Source organism: Castanea sativa, chromosome 9, assembly GCF_040712315.1.
Source record: "Castanea sativa cultivar Marrone di Chiusa Pesio chromosome 9, ASM4071231v1".
NCBI classification, from domain to species: Eukaryota; Viridiplantae; Streptophyta; class Magnoliopsida; order Fagales; family Fagaceae; genus Castanea; species Castanea sativa.
Window position 1 is genome coordinate 14,826,455 of NC_134021.1, and position 20,060 is coordinate 14,846,514.

A 20,060-nucleotide genomic window follows, 5' to 3' on the forward strand; every position below is an offset into this window, starting at 1 on the left:
GAAGCGGTCGTGCTAAAGCTTAAGAACTTTCTGATGTGATTACTCACATTCAACAAGTTACTTGAGGTGTAGATAGACTGATTTGAAAAAGTACCCCATTCAGTGTTTTGATTTTTCTTCTAGTACTGCCATGTTATGTTAAGTGTCTTTTCTTGGCATTGTGAGTTGTTTTTGTGTTGCTGGTTTGAGTGAGTGCAGCTTGCTGCCTTGTCTCGTGTTCTGTTTGCAGGTCTCATCTGGTTTGAATAAGATTCTAATTCATTAAAAAAAAGGACAAAAAACAAAACTTATTAGCCATCAGACAGTTTCTCGTCCCCATCAACAATTCTCTCTCACACACATAAGAAAACATTACAAGATTTATGTGGCCTTAATGATGGTTAATCTTCGCTGAAACAGTGGCAAGGTCGTTCATACAAAATGAAGCTGAAAAATTCTAACAATAACAGTCATCCTGGAAACTAAGATAATAACAACACTACATATTACCTGTTGCGCTCAGGGAATGCAAAAACTCTCCCATGGGATCTTCTACTTGCATAATTGAGGGAAAAAAAATATTTCTAGTGAAAACTCTCAAGAGAAACATGTGCGTTCAAATTTCTGCCATAGCCTAGTCTGACAAAGGATTCTCTGGCTAATGGACTTGGCACTGATGTAGACCTCTATCAACTTGGTTCAATTGCAATTTCTCATTTGAGAATCAGCTTCTACCACTAACTTTATTTTGTCTCCAAAACAGCTGTATGCCTAGGCTTGATGCAATACACACGGGATCCAATATGCTCGGCTTCAAGACCAGCATCAGCACAACCAGTGAAGAATAGGGACTCATCTTCCTTCCCAATTCTGCGTCTCCAGCTCATTAAAAATGCTGGCCGGGGCAACCTGACCTCTGCTGCTGCCAGTAAGAGGCATTAAAATATCAGCAAGAATATTAATTACATTCTCTATTACATATAAGCAGAGTTTGTTATTTCAGTACTACCGTTCGGTTCAATATCCATCGGTGGAACTGCTCTGTTATCCTTGGGCTTGTAACTTTTGAGAAGAAAGGAAAGAGTCTTGATCAGGTTTGCATACTGTTTCACATCTACAGGCACACAAAAACATATTAAGACCTACTCTCTCTTTTCCTTTTCCTTTTCTAAAGAGGGCTTTTGTCTTTGGGGTTGGGGGATACAAAACTAAGAATATGTAATTTCCAGGCTGGTGAGAACATCAACTTAGCGGCCATGGAGAATACATGTCATTCAGGTTGTATGATAAGACAAACTCCTTCTCTAGAGATGGACATCATTACTTATTTCACCAGAAAAACCTCATCTGTTTTCATTGCACATAATCTAATACTCACAAAACCAAAGGGTCCATACAGAATTTCACAAGTCCATACAGAACTACCATCATAATTTTTGCTTCTTTTGATGTGAAACTCATTACTTTAAAGGAGGGGATGAGATACAACCGGAGATCTGTCCTAAAATTATCTATGTGATCATGGGAGAGAGGGTGGAAGGGTTCTCACCAAAAAAGGCATAAGTATCCAACTATTAACCACTCTAAAACAAAGATTAACAATGCCATGATAAACATGACAAACTGCAAAAGACTTTATCCATTTGGCAACAACTGACAGTGGTATTGTCAGTTTTTGATATCAAGAGTGACTGTGACATTAACACAGCATCTCAAAGAACTCGAATGCTTCTGCTTTACCCTTTAGCCCTTTTAGGACATTCCACAGAACTCCTAGCTAAGTATGATGATTTTTTTGGTCACTCAGCTTGCAATGTTTCTTGTACTTTAGACTATTAATGCAAACTCCACCCCCAAAAAAAAGAGTTAAGTCAGACAGAATCTAATAGATCATAAGCTTACACAACAAGATATCACTAGCAATAATCAAGTCCCAGTCCGGGTCAGCAGCTGGAAAGGTGTCTCCCCATGTATCTGAAAACATAAGCATGGTCTGGATTAACGACATTTAATAAAAAACCACATCAATTATTAAAATTAAATAACAGTGAAAGAGAAAATCAACAAAATTATTTTCCAGAGGTAAGCCAAATAAAAAGAACCCAAAGTTGTATTTCTCCAACTAATAACATCTGAATGCCACATTCTATGCAATGGTTGCTTTAAGAATTGCTTCTCCTCAGTAGATAACAACATAAGGATCACACAACTAAGTGAGCATAGAAGAGACTCACGCTTTAGGTGAGGAAGGACAGGAGTAATCCCATTAGCCCTGCAGTTATGAGCTATGTTCTCCTCAATTTCCTGATCATCATAATCTGATGTTGTGATGTCCACACAAAACAGCTTTCGGAGATATATGGCCAAAGCACCAGTGCCACTGCCATTGAAAATAACATATAAAATCAAAAGCCTAAAAATACTAGAAACTAACTTTACTCAGTGATACCCAGAACTTACTAAAATTGTGAACTAATTAAGAAAAGTCAAGTTCAAGGCTTTTAAGTGGAAGCAATACTTAACAAGTATCAGAAAGCTTAAAACAAGGCATATTAACTCTTGATATGGCATATTAGGTTTACACCTAGAACCACTGCCTCAAAGGATTCAAACCTCAAAAGGAGTCACTAATAAAGCACTAAACTCAAACATAAGCACAAAAGTGTGGGGTCTTGAAATATATTGGTGCAATTGCAAATAAATAACAAAGCAAGATTTTAATGCAAATACAAAAATAAATCACCATCAACAAGAGTACAAAACCACGGTGCTAAAGCGTCACAACCCAAGGAAAGCATTTGTCACATCTACATCATACCTCAAAAGAATTAGTCAAGTTACAATTAGGGATCTTCTCAAGGGCTTATATTCCTAAGATCCATGTAGTAAACACACAATGTGAGACACAACAGACGCTCACACAACACATGCTTATATAATCCAATCCAATCAAAATCTACACAACATCAATATCAGAATTTCCCCCCCTTAAGATCCTCAACGTCCTCATTACTGTATGCGCTGTGCTACAACACCCCCAAGCCACACAGCATTACTAGGTTAACTCTATTATCATTTGTCACAACTTGAGTTAAGTGCTAGCCAAACCTACGCTATACCCCAAAAAACTAGTTAAGTTACAATTAGGCCTTCACACAATCTCTTATATATACAATATCCACCTAGTAAATACCCAATATGCAACTTAGCACACACCTGCACAACAGACACTCATACAATCTAATCTAATCAAAATCCGCCCAATCTAAGGTATCACGTAAAGATTGCTAAGAAGAAATGAATACAGCACGGAATTTTATGATACTAGTAATGAACAAGTGAACAGCTAATAGACATACCTGCCCAATTCAATGCATCGCCGCCCTTCTATTGATGATCGGTGCTGAACTAACCATTCTGCAAAAGCAAATGTCCCTGGCCAGAGTAAATTGGCATTCAGCTGGTGGAATGAAAATTCCCGGATGAGCAATTCCTACATACAAGGCAACACACGTGGATAGGTGTAAACAACAGGATACCAGACCAAACATTGTTAAAACATAGGCTGAGGAGCCAAGGCCCAAATCACATCCTATCTCGATTCAGTGCAACAGTAAAATTTGCTATTAGTCCTTTTCTGTATGCTATATAAAGGTCTCCAAGGTCCAGTTTTCAACATATGCAACACAATAAAAATACTCATTCTTTTCAAACATTAAGGAAACGGAAACGACTATATTGGGAATAATTGAGGCCACCAGTAATAAGTAATCAGCAAATTTATGAAGTATACAAAGTGAAAAGATCACCAATACTTCAACCTAGCAACAGATACTACAGGTTCTTAAGGAAAAAAACATAACCCATTTCATACTTTTTGTTGTCCAGTTTGTCTTGCAAATTACATAAGTTTAGTTTCGCAGTTCACATATATGTAAGTAAAAAATAAAGGGATAAGGTATACCATTCCAGGGAATTCATGGCTCCTCTCGACGTAGCTTTGCTGGCTCTTTGTCGTTTCATCAGCTGAAAGGAAAAGGGAACAGTTAGTTTTATATTTGAATATAGATCTGGAAAACCAGCAGAGCTGTAACACTAAATTGTGAGAGAGAGAGAGAGAGAGAGAGAGAGTACGAGAAGAAGAGTCATCGTCGTCAGGAAAGAGAGCAGATGGTGAGAATAAAGCTATGTCCATTATCCCCCTTTTCCTTTTCTTGTGCTACACAAAATCCAGAGAGGTGTGGTGTTGAACCTAAACGCCTCGGCGTGTGTACAATGTCATTCAACGACGTGCCGTTCACTATTCCTCTAGAGAATCTCTCTCTCCTGTGTGTGTGTATATATATATATATATATATATATTTATAGGCTTAATTCTTGAATATACAACATAGGCTTTAAATCTCATGGTTTGATAGTATCAAATAACAAAAAAATGGTTTCTCAACAAAAAAAAAAACAAAAAAATGTCTAAAAAAAATTTGGTCAACTAAATATAAGAGACCGAGATAAATTTTCAAAAAATACCATCAAATATTGGAAAACATGATAGTTTTTTTTAAAATACTTTTTGAAAAATAACTCATTTTTTCTTTGTTTCGATATTAACATTTTACGGAAAATGAATTATTTTTCAAAAAACATTTTCTAGAAAATTATTTTATTTTCATATGTTTGATAAAAACCTTAAAATAAATTGAAAATTTACTTGTGAATTTTTTTATTTTATTTCACGTGAAATAAAGTTTTTTTTCAAAAAAAATAGTGGAAGTTAAAAAATAATTCTTTTTTTAAAGTACCAAATATAAAAAAATGTGAATAATTATTTTCACATAAGTTCCCCCCTCGGGGAAAGAAATGGGACGTGAAAATATCAAGGGCCTATTTGGTTGGTTAGTTCTAACCAACATTTTCACATTTTAAACAACTTTACACATATTTCAACATACCTTTTCACCCACATATTTATTAAAAACGTCCAAACAACTTTACTCAAACTAACCTAGGCCAAAATCAAATGTAGCATATATATAATTTGGAGGTAAAAGTAAACTGATATTTATTAAAGAGATCTGTAGCCTTGTAGCTCGTGATGTTTATAGTTGAAAGTCTTGAGACCAATTTGTTAGACTGACCAAACCAGGCAGTTCGACTCGATGGACTAATAACCATCCCAAAGGCCGGTTTTTTGGGTTATGGTTCAGCCCATATACCCTTTTTTTAATTGCTGAAATCAGTTAGCACAGGATTCAAACCTTGCTTCTCTAGGCTGATTTGCATTTCCGTGCATGTTAACCATTAGGCTAAGATATGAATAATTATTATATATACACACAACTAATGAATTAAAATTACTAAAAATTTAAATAACAAATTATAGTTTGACATTGATTAAACTCCGGTTTGACCTTAAAATTTTTGAACATATCCCTCTTACGGATCTATAATCATTCGGGTTTCAAATCATGGTTGAAACCTCATCTCATAATTCTTGAATTATAAACAAAAAAATTAAGGATAAATATGTATTTGGTCGCTATTGTTTATACCATATTTCAATTCAATCCCTAACCTTTCACTTGTGTTAATTTAATCCCTAACATTTCAGCATTGTGTCAATCTAGTCTCTACTATTATCTCTTGGATGGAAATTGTTGACATGATTAATAGCCAAAATAAAAAATTAGGGCATGTTTGATAACTGTTTTTGTTTTCTATTTTCGTTTTCTTGTTTTCAAGGGAAAAAGAAAAAAATAAATTTTTTTTTTTATGTTTTCAAAATGAAAAACACATTTGGTTAGTTGTTTTGAAAAAGTTGAATTTTGTTTTCTTTGGTTATTTTTTTTTAAATTATATTTATTCTAATTCAAAAACATGTTTGCTCCAAAGTATTTAAAATCCTTACACCCAAATAAATTATAAATCATAATACTAATTAGTTTCTAGTGTAGATTGATTTTGGGAAATTTAAATAATGGGTTTTTTTTTAAATATTTATTAAAAAAAGAGAAGAAGAAGAAGAAGAACTGGGTTCAGACTTTAGATATTCACATTGTGTGGAATAAAAAGTCATGAGCTAGTGCTCTGTCATTCTTTAATGGCGGATAGCTTTCATGGGTCAAAATCAAAGTTTTTTTTTTTTTTTTGGTGTTTCTCTTCTCTCCCTTTCTCTGACTGTGTGTGTGTTTTTTTTTTTGGGTTCAAAATTGAATTTGGTTTGACATTCAGACGTTAGATACTGGTGGAGTAATAAAGGATTGGGTATGGGTATGGGTATGGGTATGAGTATGGGTTTTGGGTTTTGGGTTTTGCTTTGAAGTTTGAGAACTGATGAGAGGATTGAGCATGAATGTGTATATACATGAATGAGTCTACAGTACTGCTTTCTCTGTTACTATTATTGCTTTGCTGTTGCTATGCTATGCTGGCTCACTGAGCCAATTTGCATGCGCGAAGCTTTTTGTCAGTTATGTGAGTCAAACCAGTGCGCTAGTTCATTAATTGGCTGTATTTTAGCGTGATACATGAATGAGTCGATATCAGTTTCAGTTTCCTTCACAATATGGAAATTAAAGATAACTTTTGATTTTTGCCTGAAATAAGTTACCAAATAAGTTTTTTGCCTTAGGAAACAAAAAATTGTTTTTGAAAACAGAATATTAAGGAAAAAAATGGTTACCAAACATACCCTTCGTTTTCGTTGATGGGATAATAAACTAATTTTTTGTTTTGTTTTTTACCATGTCAACAATTTCCATCAAAGAAATAACGGCAAAGATAAATTGACACAACATTGAAAGGATAGAAACCAAATTGACACAATTAAAAGGTTATGGATCAAATATGTAATTACCCAAAAATTAATAATATTTTTAGGGGTAATTACATTCCCTTCCCTTGAGGTTTAAGGAAATGACACTCCACCTGAAATTTAAAGAGAAAAAACATTTTTTTTCCATTTTTACCAAACTTTATTAATTTAATATTAAAAATGTTGCGTACTAACCTGCCTTTTGCTTAAGGGCAAGTTTCCAAAATTATATTATTTCATAATTAAAATTGATTATTTTAAACTATTATATAAAATGTATTTTAAAATATGAGTTTAAATCTTTCTTTTTCCTTTCTTTTTTCTTTTTTCTTTTTTCAATAGGTTATGAAGAGATTTGTCATTGCAAGTATTTTGGTAAATGATATATTTTATATTTTTTCTTTCTAAATTAATCAGCTACTTTTTACTAACTATGATTAAACTCATAAAGAGATTCTTATAAAAATTTAGAATATTTTACCACTAATTTAAACATAAGGGGATTCTAAAATATATATATATATATATATATATATATATATATATATATATATATATATATATATATATATAAATTGGGCGTGTTAATTACTTCAAATCTTAAAGGAAGGGGGCTTTTTTCCATTCAAGTTTTAAGTGGAGTGTCATTTCCTTAAACCTTAAGGGAGGGAAATATGATAATCTTATTATCTTACCAGTTAACAGAGTCAACCGTATTAATATAATTGGGAAGCCTAATTTACTACATCTAGAAATAGAATATTGATTTTTTTTTTTTTTTTTTGCTAATCTAGAATATTGACTTTTTGTAACTATATGCTGTGTTTAGTCTAAAATTATTTTTAAAAGAGTATTATTTAATTCATTAAAAAAGAGCAAAAATTTAGATTGGAGTGCACCTTTGACCCTTTTAATTTGGGTTATTTTTTATGTCCACTTTTATATTGGTTCACCAATTACTAGTACTCGCTTACTCGGTTCCTATATTAATATCTAGATGATGTAACTTGTATTCACAAATATATAAATTTATTTGCAAACTTAAGGTATGTTGTGAAAATACGCCCACTAAATGCAAGATTAAAGAAGAGAGAAGAAAAATAGACCCAAGAAATTTATGTGGTTCAATAATATGCCTATTTCTACAAATGGCAATAGAGAAAGTTCTACTATAAAGTAAGAAGATTACAATAGTAGTACAATAGCAATCTCACAAGACCCAAGCCCTAAATACACCATTTGGCTCTCTCACACAAAGAATAAAGCACCCTATTGTATTTGCACTAGTCTTGATGTAGAACAGATAGTATATGCTTTCCTAGGGCAACAGGGGCACAGGAAGTCAAAACGCAAAGGGGTGCCAAAAATAGAGACCATTGGGACAACAATGTCGGAATTACATGAAATTTGGCAAGTTGAAAAGAAATGACATTCTGATCCAATCTCATGCAAATTGTCATGAGCGTCACTTAAATTTAAGCAAATTTCTTCATTAAAGCCTTGAAAACAATGTTTTTGCTATTTATAGTAATATTTATTTATCTTTAGTAACTTTTAGTTTAAAAGTCAGAATAAGGTCCCGTCTGTTTTAAAACAACCCTTAAGGTCAGTAGTTTATGATTCTGCATTTAACTTAATTGTTCCATTTTTGGTAAATTTTGGTATTTTGTCACCTAATCGCATAATTAATGCGAATTAGGATTTTAGACGTATTTCTTAGGATTTATATATTTTGTAGTCGTCAGAAGCAAAGCAGACTATTATAAATAAATACAGACTTTTTGTCAAATAATTTCTTTGGTGGATTCCAGTTTCCTTCTCCTTATGGATTCAGGGAAACCCCTCATGAATTTGAGGTTTACTACCAAAAACTAATAATTTAGTTTTCATTCATTTAGAGAGCATTATGTGTGCTTTCTTTAGGCTTTTGTGACATCAAGTCTTGTAGCACTACACTTTCTCACACACAATACAATTCAAACAACAACGGCATAACCCCCCCCCCCCCCCTCCTCCACTCACTCTCACACACACACACATATATATACACTAGTCACTAACCCGTGTTATGCATAGAAGCCTACCTATTTGTGAGGTAGATAAAAATAATTTTATAAAAAATTTAAGAAATTACACCATTACATGATTTGCTCTTGTATAACTTCAATTTGTGTTACAATTTGATAAAGAAGTCATTGCTTGAACTTACAATGGCTTACAAAAAATTTGTCAAACAATTTCAGATACAACAAAAAAATAACTCAAAAATTCAGATATTAAAACTTCTAAAAGACCAAAAATATATTAAAGAATCAGATGATTCACGACTTAGAAATTATTGAAACAAAACAAAATATATATATGACTAAACAATAAAGAAATATAAGAGAAAAATGAGTTATATTCAAAAGAATAATTTCAATTATTACAAACTTTTTTATCTTGTAAAAAATGGCTAGAGAGAGTTTGGTGGTTCATGTACCAAAATTACTTTTTAAAAAATACATGAAAAAACATAAATTTTTTTTTTTTAACAAAATAGAGGAGAAGAAAATAATATAAGAAGAGCTTATACCTCTACTCGGCTATAAAAAAAAAAAAAAATATATATATATATATATATATATATATATATATATATATATATATATATTGGGGTTTGCTTTGCTTTTATAGTATTTATTAACCTCACAAATTTGGAAATAAATTATCAATGTTTGAGTTTGAGTTAAAGTTTGACTTGTTAGAGAGATAGAGTTTCACTCCTTGTTAAGTTTGGATTAAACAAAAATAATTTTGTTTTAAAAAAATGAAAATGATGAGTTTTAGTTTTAGTTGGACTTATTACAAAAATAGAGTTTCACTCATTATTAAGTTTGGACTAAACATAAATAATTTTATTAAAATAAAATTATAATTTTATTTAAATATTAAAAAAATGATTGTGAGAACCCGAGAACTCGAAGATCTACAGACCCGAAGACATACTGGAAAGCATAAGGAGTAGAGGAGAATAAAAGTCAAGGGGCTGAGGATGAAGTGGGATGGTCTGGAAAAGTACGAAAGATAGATTGGTGATGAATGGGGTATATTGCAAATATCTGGGTTGGGGTGGATAACTATGAACGTTGCATTGAATGTTCTGCACCAAGCGTTCTTGCCGCATTGAATAGGGAGTACCAGCTTTATCCATTGCATTAATGTGAAAATGACCTGAACAGTACAAAGTATAGAGCTAAAGCTTCTCTCCATTACCGACTACAAGGAATGGACAAGTGTCAGTAAAGGGGGTTAAGTAGATGAGAGGTGTAGGGCTGAGATAGTAAGGGCAAATGGTATAAATAAGAGAGGAGAGACACAAGTAGAGGGGAGAACGTCAAAAACTTTGTTGTTGATACCCTCTCTACAATTTCATTGTTTTTGGACCTTTAGATATAAAACGCTGTTATTGTTAGTCTTGTACGTGATTTTTGGTCCTCACAATTGGCGCCATTTGTGGAAACAATAAAGTGGGGCGTTCTAGTTTGAAGGTGAATGGCGGAGGCGAATCAAGAAAGGAAAGAATCAGTAGGTTCACAAAAGGGAAACCCAATTATAAATATGCAACGGGGAGTTGGAAAGAAACACACCCCAAGTGTGGTGGTGGAATCGTATCGTAGTGATCAAGTGGCTAGGCAACGATCACCGACTAAGAGGCAAATGTCTCATGATGATGTGTTGCAGCAAATGCAATCCAAGATAGATTATCTACGCAAGCGCTTAGATCGTAAGAAGCGTGGTAGGAGGAGCCCGTCTTACTCGTCCAGTGATAGCTCCGAGGAAAAACGAGGAGGAAAGGAACATCAAGCATCTGAGTCTCTTCACAGTGAGGCCCGTTTGATTACTTCTTCGGGTGCTAGGGCAAAGAGGAGTGAGGAGACGCAAGGTGAGAATGGGACATACCAAGGTGAGGGGAATGATGCAATGGGTAAAGCCTTGAGGCAAATCTCTAAATCCCCTTTCGTGGCCCGAATAAATAAGGCAAAACTGCCCCATAGATTTTCTCAACCTATATTTACCATTTATAATGGCAGGATTGATCCTGTAGAACACGTCAGTCATTTTAATCAAAAGATGGCAGTCTATTCGAATAATGAAGTGTTGATGTGTAGAGTTTTTCCTTCTAGTTTGGGACCAGTGGCCATGCGATGGTTTGATGCTTTGGCGGAAGGTTCCCTAAAGTCCTTTGAAGAGTTAACGAGGGCATTCGGGGCTCGGTTCATAACCTATAGTAGGATCCCAAAACTCTTGGATGCATTACTATCTATGATCATGAGGTAAGGAGAAACGCTCAAAACTTATTCCAATCGGTATTCGGAAATGTATAATGAAATTGACGGAGATGTTGAAAATGTGGTTGTAAGAACTTTTAAGGTGGGGCTCCCCATGGAGCACGGATTGAGGAAGTCCTTGACAATTAAGGCAGCTGTAGACATGCGCCAACTTATGGACCGTATAGACAAAGGAGGATCAAATTCAAATCAAAGGAAAAGCGAAGCTATATCTAGAGAAGAAAGATCTTTGAGGAATGGGGTATCAAGGCAGTCGGCCTAGGCAAGATTTTCCAAGTCGTCCATTGCCAGCTGAAACTCCTTTGGTTAATTCACTGTTCAAGGAGCCTATACATCAAATATTGGAGAAAATATGAGACGAACCATACTTTAGACAACCTAATAAGATGAGTGGAGATGCATCTTTGAGGAATCAAAATCTTCATTGTCATTATCATCAAGACAAGGGACATACCATAGAAGAGTGTCGGACGTTGCGTGACCGTTTAAACCAATTAGCCAAGGCGGGAAAGCTCAATCATTTCTTGTCTAAGCTGGACGGGCAACTTGGACATCAAGGTACGCGAATGTATCATGGAAATATTCCTCGGCTAGCATTAGGCACCATTAACGTCATTTTGGCGCAGCCGAGAAGAGAAGCCGAGGATCCTTCTCGGATCATGTCCATGCATAGTAGTTTTGGGAATGAAGTCATGGAGGGAACCAACCAACTGGCTAAAAGAATGAGGTTCTCGGCAACGCCAGTGTTGGCATTTTCTAAGGAAGATAAGGAGGGGACGTGTCAACCCCATGATGATGCATTGGTAGTAACTATTCGTATTAGGGGATATGACGTGAAATGAGTCTTGGTGGGTGATGGAAGTGGTGTAGAAATTATGTATCCCGACTTGTTTAATGGTTTGAAGTTGAAAGATGAGGATTTAGAGAAGAACGATTCCCCGTTAGTAGGTTTTGATGGGAAACAGGTGATTCCGCAGGGGATGATTAGGCTGCCTGTACAGGTTGAGGGTGCAGAGGTCCAGGTTAACTTCATAGTAGTCAGGGCGTATTCACCTTACACGGCCATTCTAGCTAGGCCTTGGCTCCATGCAATGGGGGCAGTTTCTTCAACTTTGCAAGGAAGGGTGGGAATATTACACGGCAGTCAATCGGTAGCCAGGCAGTGTCTGATGTCTGCAAGTATTAGAGCAGGGCAAGGTTCATCAACGGGGGCGACTTCAAAAGCTTTATAACAATTAAAGAAACCTGCTCGAGGGATGGGTATCGATGGGGATGGAGGTTCCGCTGAAGAATTGGACAAAATATTTTTAGGAGAAGGTCAAGAGAGATATTTTCAGGTGGGATCCCAATTACCAATGTCGGAAAAGGAGGAATTAGTTAAGTTCTTAAAGGATAACATTGATGTTTTTGCATGGACGACCTATGATGTCCTAGTAATTGATCCAGAATTCATTTGTCACCATTTGAATGTTAGTCTCGACGCAGTGCCCCATAAGCAGCCTCCTTGGCGTGCATCCTAAGAGCATGCCGAGGCAGTTAAAGAGGAGGTTAATAAGTTAAAGTAAGCAGGGGCAATCAAGGAAATCTTTTATCCTGAGTGGCTTGCCAATACTGTTGTGGTTAAAAAGAAGAACGAAAAGTGGAGAGTTTGTGTCGATTTCACTGATCTGAACAAGGCATATCCGAAGGACCCTTTCCCTATTCCGAGAATTGATCAGCTGGTGGATGCAACTGTTGGGCATCCTCGGATGAGTTTCCTAGATGCTTTTCAAGGTTATCATCAGATACCTATGTCATTGAGTGACCAGGAGAAGACAGCTTTTCGTGCTCCTAATGGCAATTACCATTATCGAGTAATGCATTTTGGTCTTAAGAATGCAGGCTCCACTTATCAAAGAATGGTGACTAGAATGTTTGAGTTGCAGCTAGGGCGTAATATAGAAGCATATATCGATGATATGGTAATTAAAAGTAATAAAGTAGGGGACCATTTAAGGGACTTACAAGAAACCTTCTTAGTCCTTAGGAGGTATAAGTTGCGTTTGAATGCTTCCAAGTGTTCTTTTGGAGTAAGTTTGGGTAAGTTTCTCGAGTATATGATAACGCACCGGGGAATTGAAGTTAATCTTGGCTAGATTAAGGCTATCTTGGGGTTGCATCCACCTCGGAATCCTAAGGAGGTACAGAAGCTGACTGGAATGTTTGCAGCATTAAATTGGTTTATCTCACGATCTGCGGACAGGTGTCGATCTTTTTATCACCTTTTGCATAAATGGAGAGATTTTCAGTGGACGGATGAGTGTAATTTGGCTTTTGAGGATTTGAAGTAATATTTGGAGAATCCGCCAATACTATCATGGCCGGATAAGGAAGAAGTGTTGTATGCCTATTTGGCAGTTACAGATTATGCTGTAAGTCTTGTCCTAATACAGAATGATGGTGGAATTCAAAAACCGGTGTATTACATTAGTAAATCTTTACAAGAGGCCGAGAGGCAATATTTTCCTTTGGAAAAGGCTCTTCTAGCCATTGTACATGCAACAAGGAAGCTTTCCCATTATTTTCAAGCCTATACGATAGTGGTACTTACCCAACTGCCTTTGCAAGCTATCATGAGGAAGTCAGATTACACTGGTCACGTGGCTAAGTGGGGAACTAGGCTTGGAGCTTATGATGTTAAGTATATGCCTCGGATAACTATTAAAGGGCAGGTGCTTGCCGATTTCGTGGCTGAATTCACGGAAGGTGGCATTAGGTAGGAAGATGTTATGCTAGCCGTGATGTCTATTGGGCTTGGGAGTGTCCTTCTTTGGGAAGTTTATACGGATGAGGCATCTAATCGAAAGGGAGCAGGGATTGGAATTGTGTTGATTACCCCTGAGAAATTAATCATGGAGAAGTCACTACGGCTAGGATTTGTAGCCACTAATAATGAGGCCGAATATGAAGCTCTCTTGGCAGGCGCTCAAATGGTTAGGCATCTGGGAGGAGAAATAGTGGAACTCTATTATGATTCCAGATTAGTTGTCGGGCAAGTTAATGGAGAATTTGAGGCAAGAGACGAAAGAATGAAAAAATATCTCGACCGAGTCAAAAGGGTGTTAGGCACGTTTAAAAGCTTCAAAGTAAGACAAATCCTGAGAGGGCAGAATGCTCATGCCGACTCGTTGGCCATATTAGCCACATCCTTGGGCTCAAAGTTACAGCGGACGGTAATGGTAGAGGACTTGATGACTTCTAGTTTTACTGGTATCCCAGCAGTTGGGGTTCATAGCATACACGTTGGCCCGAGCTGGATGGATCCGATTGTGACCTTCTTACAACATGGTATGTTACCCGAAGACAAAGTGGAAGCAGAGAAGGTACAGAGAAGTGCCCCTCATTACTGGCTTTCTAGGGAGCGTAAATTGTATAAACGTTCCTACTCGGGGCCATATCTGCTCTACGTGCATCCTGAAGCTGTTGAGCCTTTATTGGAAGAGTTACATGAGGGAATATGTGGAAGTCATACGGGAGAAGATTGTTAGCCCACAGAGCCATGACTCAAGGGTATTGGTGGCCAAATATGCAGAAGGCCTCCCAGGAGTATGCAAGGAAGTGTGACCAATGTCAAAGGTTTGCACCAAATATTCATCAACCAGAGGGAGTCTTAAATCCATTATCTAGCCCATGACCTTTTGCTAAGTAGGGCTTGGATATCGTCGGACCTTTTCCTTTGGCAATTGGTAATAGAAGATGGCTCCTTGTCGGCACGGATTATTTTACTAAGTGGGTGGAAGCCGAACCATTATCTAACATCAAGGATGTAGACGCTAAGAAGTTTATTTGGAAGAATATTGTAACTTGCTTTGGAGTCCCGCATACTTTGATTTCTGACAATGGACTTTAGTTTGACAGTAAGGCTTTTCGTAGGTATTGTGGGGATCTTGGAATAAGGAATGGATATTCAACACCAGTCTACCCTCAAGGAAATGGTCAAGCTGAGGCTACAAATAAGGTCATTTTGGCGGGGTTAAAGAAGCGATTAGACGATGCTAAAGGAAGATGGGTAGAAGAGTTGCCTCATGTGTTGTGAACTTATCGTACTACCCCCCAAAGGTCAACGGGTGAGACATCCTTTTCAATGACATATGGAATGGAGGCAGTAATCCCGTTGGAGTCAGGCTTTCCCACCTTGAGATTTGATCAGTATAACGTTGAAAGCAATCATGACATGCTATGCGATAGTTTGAATACTATTGAAGAAAGAAGAGAAGTAGTCAATGTGAAGATGGGCAACTACCAACAAAAACTCAAGCAAACGTATGATAAAGGAGTAAAGCCGAGACCTTTAGTGCTAGGAGATTTGGTTTTGAGAAAAGTGGTGGGGACAGCAAAGAATCCTGCCTGGAGTAAGTTAGGGCCTAATTGGGAAGGACAATATAAAATTACGTCTGTAGCAGGTGTGGGGGCCTATTGTTTAGAAGATTTAGATGAAAAAGTAGTTCATCACCCCTGGAATGTAAGCAACTTACGACGTTATTATTATTAAAGGAAGAGCTTTCTTTTGTATAAGTTGTAGGCCTATTTTGTTTCCTTAGTCTGTGCTTCTTTATTGGAATGACTTAAATCCAAGTGTTAAGCTGATCTTAGCTCTTGTCCGGCTCCTCGGGCCACAAGTCTAAAAAAAATTAACACCTCAAGGAAAATCCGAGTGTTAAGTTGATCTTAGCTCTTGTCCGGCTCCTCGGGCCACAAGTCTAAGAAAAATTAACACCTTAAGGAAAATCCAAGTGTTAAGCTGATCTTAGCTCTTGTCCGGCTCCTCGGGCCACAAGTTCAAGAAAAATTAACACCTCAAGGAAAATCCAAGTGTTAAACTGATCTTAACTCTTGTCTGGCTCCTCGGGCCACAAGTCTAAGAAAGATTAACCCCTAAAGAAAAGCTAAGTGTTAACCTAATCTTAGTTCTTGTTCGGCTCCTTGAGTCATAAGTTTACGAAAAATTAACACCGTTTAAAAAAAAAAAAAAGGGTAACAAAAAGGTGTACCATAGGGGTACCATAAGTATTATTCTGGCTTGCGTTGTAAGGTTGATGATCGTGTTATGTTTTATGTGTATATGAAAAATGATTATTTTAGCAGTAAGGAATTGTAATCGGCAATGATCAAAAACAAAAATCTAATATTTGAGCATCGCGATATGTTGACAATAGATAATATACACCATTGGCACAACTATTAATTCCTTAAAATTCAGTTTATCAAAAAAAAAAAAAAAAGCGACAACAAAAAGAAAAGTAACAGCATCAAATCTTAGAACAACTTTTAACAAACTCTTGAGCTCATATGTCAAGTGTTTGTTTGTTTCTCTTTGGTGTTGTTCTTCTCTGGTTCTTTTTCTTTCGTCTTCTTTTTTTCCTGACTCATTTCCTTCGTATTAGCTTCATTTTCTTCATTCACCAGTTCGGTATTAGGAGAAGGGTTCTTGGCTATTTCTTTCCCCTTGGAGTGAACAGAAGAAGGTTCTGGGTCCGGAGCGGTTGCAGATGAAGGAGGAATGGAACTGGAGTCACTCATTGGTTTGGGAGGAGCAGGTGCTAGTTGTAAAGCAGAAGGGTAATAAACGTTGTCGGGATGTCAAAGCTCAGATTCGGTGGATACTTCGGCAACGTCTAAGGCCTGACCCCAAACTTCTAGACAAAATGCACGGGCAACACCTTTGAGTTGAGCTGTGAGGCTATCAGTAGCTTTCTTCATACCGGCATCATATGCTGCTTGCTCAGCATCAGCCTTCTCCTGTTCTTTAGATGCTAATTCCTTTTGCACCTGTTTAAGCTCCACCACAGTGAGAGCAAGTCTATTTTGGGCTTGCTTTTGGGCTTTAAGGGCAATATTTGCCTACGACTCATAACTTTGCAAGGCAGATTCTGCGTTTTTATGAGCCTTTTCCACTTCGGCTAATCGAATGAGGGTTTCCTTTAGATTCTGTTCTGCTTCGTTCTAAGCCCTCGCAGCGACTTCGGCGTTGTTCTCAGCTTTTTTGGCTAAGTCCAAGGAATGGCCCACCCATTCCTCAGCCATGAACGAAGCCTAGACAGCCTATAATGTACATCAATTATGAAAGTCATATGAGTAATGCTTTCAATAATAATAAAGATAAAATGATATAGAATTGTGAAAGATACCTCAGCCAAGTCTTGTTTTAAAGACAGGAAGACTTCCCTTTTGCAGAATGATCGCAGTTCAGCCATGTCCTCAGGAAGGCATAGGGCCTTTTCCAAACACTCAGCCACCAAACTAAAGCTCCCTTTTTTCGGGTCTCTTAGATTAGCATCATCAAGAACGAGCCTGCCTGAACTTAGGGTAAAGCTGGGGCGCCAAACAGATGCTTTCCTTGATGGATCGCCATTGGTTTCCTTGGAAGGTCCAGTATGAGCGGGTTTCTTGGAGGGGTTTTTTCCCGCCCTAGTATCTTTAGAAGGGAGGTTGGGGTTCTCTCCTTCTTCGATCTCTATGACATTTTTGCTACCTTGACCCCTTTTCCTTTTCTTGTCCACGACCTCGGGGGGAGGGGGTACGTGTCACTGCTGGGGTGATGGGACGAGGGGGTACGGTCACAGCAGGAGAAGAACTGCCAACATGTGCTTGTAGCAAGGCCAGAAGATCGGGTTCTTTCTCTTGAAAGCCCATGTTGCTTGTTGAAGGAAGTTGTGAGTCGTGAAGGGTGTCTTCACGATAAAAAACTTCAAAGTCTTTATCCATCACCTCGGGGCGACTCGGCTCGGGAGTTGAAGTCTTTTCCTCGTCCGCAAGATTAGTGGATTGCTCTTGGGGGTAAAGTAGTCTGGCTGTGAGAGGGGCGGGAAGTTGTGCGTCCTGTGTTCCTGCTGGTGGGGGTGTAGGTAGTAAGAAGCCAGGCACCGCAACGTCAATATGAGCTAAACGAAGATCCCTGGCCCGGATTACGTTCTTTGGACTTTGAAAACGTTTGGTGGAAGGGGTGTAGCCGAGAATGACGTGGGCTGCCCTAAGTTAACCGTCCCTGTGCAATAATATTTCCGACTGGAGAATTCTGTTCAAATCTTGATGGTTCACAGAGGATTTGTCTGGAGCGGTGTGGTAGTCGTCTGCAGTGAGGAATAAAAACCGTTAGGAAGAATTAATCAATGCTAGATTATAAAAGAAGACAACTGTTACTCCTAAGTATCATGTCGGTCCTCGGGAACCCTACCTAGCACCCCATCTTGGGTTGGGTAGGGCAGTGTAAGCCGTTATGCCAATTTCCCGAGATGATGAGGTAATTCTCGTCCATGCCTTTGCTTGAGTCAGGCAAGCAGGAGATCAACCTAACGGTTGGGACCCTACACTTCATGTAGTATTTGGTTTTTTCCCCTTTTTGGCAATTGTACACCCAGTTTACATCATGCCAAGTTAAGTTAGTCCCCATTTTACGATTTAGGGCATCTACACATCCTAGGATCCTAAGGACATTGGGAGAACATTGGGCTGGGGTAAGTCTATAGTTTATAAGAAAATCTCAGGTCACCCTACCCATGGGGATTTCCATTCCCCCTTCGATAAAAGTGATCATAGGAATTAAAACTGACTTGGGTGGCCAGTATACAACTAGACAATCTTCTTCCTCACAATATTGAATATCTACATCGTTAGGAATCCTATATTGGGCCTTAAAAGCGGCCTTCGCCTCATCCGTTTTCACTAGTTTAGTGTATCTACCCATTAAACTTTACGACAGAAAGAGAAAAAATAAACAATCAAGGAGAAGCAATAGGAGAGCTGACACACCTCTGAAGAATGCTTAAAACTGCTCCTCGGGAGGTCCTTTTTCCTTTAATCCTTCAAAACGCCAAAATGAACCTCAGCCAGCCTCAAGGTTTGCTTTTATAGGGGTAAAAAAGGGGCGGTAATTTTCCCGTTCATAATTAAAATCGCAATCTGAACCATACGATGTTAATCCAGCTGTAGAACGTGCGTAGGTAAGGAACCGCCTGACACCATAAATGATTCATCGTGGACTACGAGGCGTTAAGAGCGTGTCATGGGCAGCGAAAAGACGTCCGTTCGTGTGAAAGAAAAATGCACGTAAGAAGTGTATCCGAGAAGTTAAAACTTGGCTATTAATTCGTGGTTAATAGCCCAAGTTTTAAGGGGGCTATTGTGAGGACCCGAGGACCCGAAGATCTACATACTCGAAGACATACTGGAAAGCATAAGGAGTAGAGGAGAATAAAAGTCAAGGGCCTAAGGATGAAGTGGGATGGTCTGGAAAAGTACGAAAGATAGATTGGTGATGAATGTGGTATATTGCAAATATCTAGGTTGGGGTGGATAACTATGAACGTTGCATTGAATGTTCTGCACCAAGCGTTTTGGCCGCATTGAATAGGGAGTACCAGCTTTATCCGTTGCATTAATGTGGAAATGACCTGAACAGTACAAAGCACAGAGCTAAAGCTTCTCTCCATTACCGACTACAAGGGAATGGACAAGTGTCAGTAAAGGGGGTTAAGTAGATGAGAGGTGTAGGGCTGAGATAGTAAGGGTAAAGGGTATAAATAAGAGAGGAGAGACACAGGTAGAGGGGAGAACGTTAAAAACTTTGTTGTTGATACCCTCTCTACAAGTTCATTGTTTTTGGACCTTTAGATATAAAACGCTGTTATTGTTAGTCTTGTACGTGATTTTTGGTCTTTACAATGATAATAATGAGTTTGAGTTTTAATTAGCTTGTTAAAAAGATAGAGTTTCAATCCCTGTTAAGTTTGGATTAAACAAAAATAATTTTATTTAAATAAAATGATAATTTTATTTAGATATTAATATTAATGATAATGATGAGTTTGAGTTTAATTTGAACTTATTAGAAAGATAGAGTTTCATTCCTTATTAAATTTATACTAAATAAAAATAATTTTGACTTCAATTATATATATATA

General features: G+C 37.5%; 2 protein-coding genes across 3 annotated transcripts; one reads left to right on the top strand and one right to left on the bottom strand.

Annotated features, from left to right (window-relative positions):
* Positions 1–237: 237 nt before the first annotated feature.
* Positions 238–4,301, bottom strand: LOC142609518 (uncharacterized). 2 transcript variants are annotated; one of them, XM_075781112.1, is made up of 7 exons: positions 4,114–4,301; positions 3,944–4,005; positions 3,339–3,472; positions 2,214–2,359; positions 1,882–1,953; positions 989–1,093; positions 238–898 (listed from the first exon to the last, which is right to left on the bottom strand). In XM_075781112.1, exons 1-7 carry the CDS (start codon positions 4,172–4,174, stop codon positions 723–725), a joined length of 756 nt encoding a protein of 251 aa, XP_075637227.1. In that variant the 5' UTR covers positions 4,175–4,301; the 3' UTR covers positions 238–722. The 2 variants fall into 2 exon arrangements, with proteins under 2 accessions (XP_075637227.1, XP_075637226.1); XM_075781111.1 differs by having other exon boundaries at positions 238–901; positions 4,114–4,268.
* Positions 4,302–13,901: 9,600 nt separating this feature from the next.
* LOC142608804 (uncharacterized) lies at positions 13,902–14,648 on the top strand. The gene has a single exon (XM_075780476.1). The coding sequence runs from the start codon at positions 13,902–13,904 to the stop codon at positions 14,646–14,648; it is 747 nt and encodes a 248-aa protein (XP_075636591.1).
* The last annotated feature ends 5,412 nt before the right edge of the window (positions 14,649–20,060 follow it).

What these genes read in the sequence shown, in the direction of transcription:
- LOC142608804 (XM_075780476.1), top strand. Translation starts at nt 13,902, where the DNA reads ATGTCTATTGGGCTTGGGAGTGTCCTTCTTTGGGAAGTTTATACGGAT.
- LOC142609518 (XM_075781111.1), bottom strand. Translation starts at nt 4,174, where the DNA reads ATGGACATAGCTTTATTCTCACCATCTGCTCTCTTTCCTGACGACGAT. An exon ending in GCCATGAATTCCCTGGAATG is followed by an intron (nt 3,473 to 3,943) that starts GTATACCTTATC and finishes CCTTGTATGTAG; the next exon opens with GAATTGCTCATCCGGGAATT. An exon ending in CGATGCATTGAATTGGGCAG is followed by an intron (nt 2,360 to 3,338) that starts GTATGTCTATTA and finishes TTTCAATGGCAG; the next exon opens with TGGCACTGGTGCTTTGGCCA.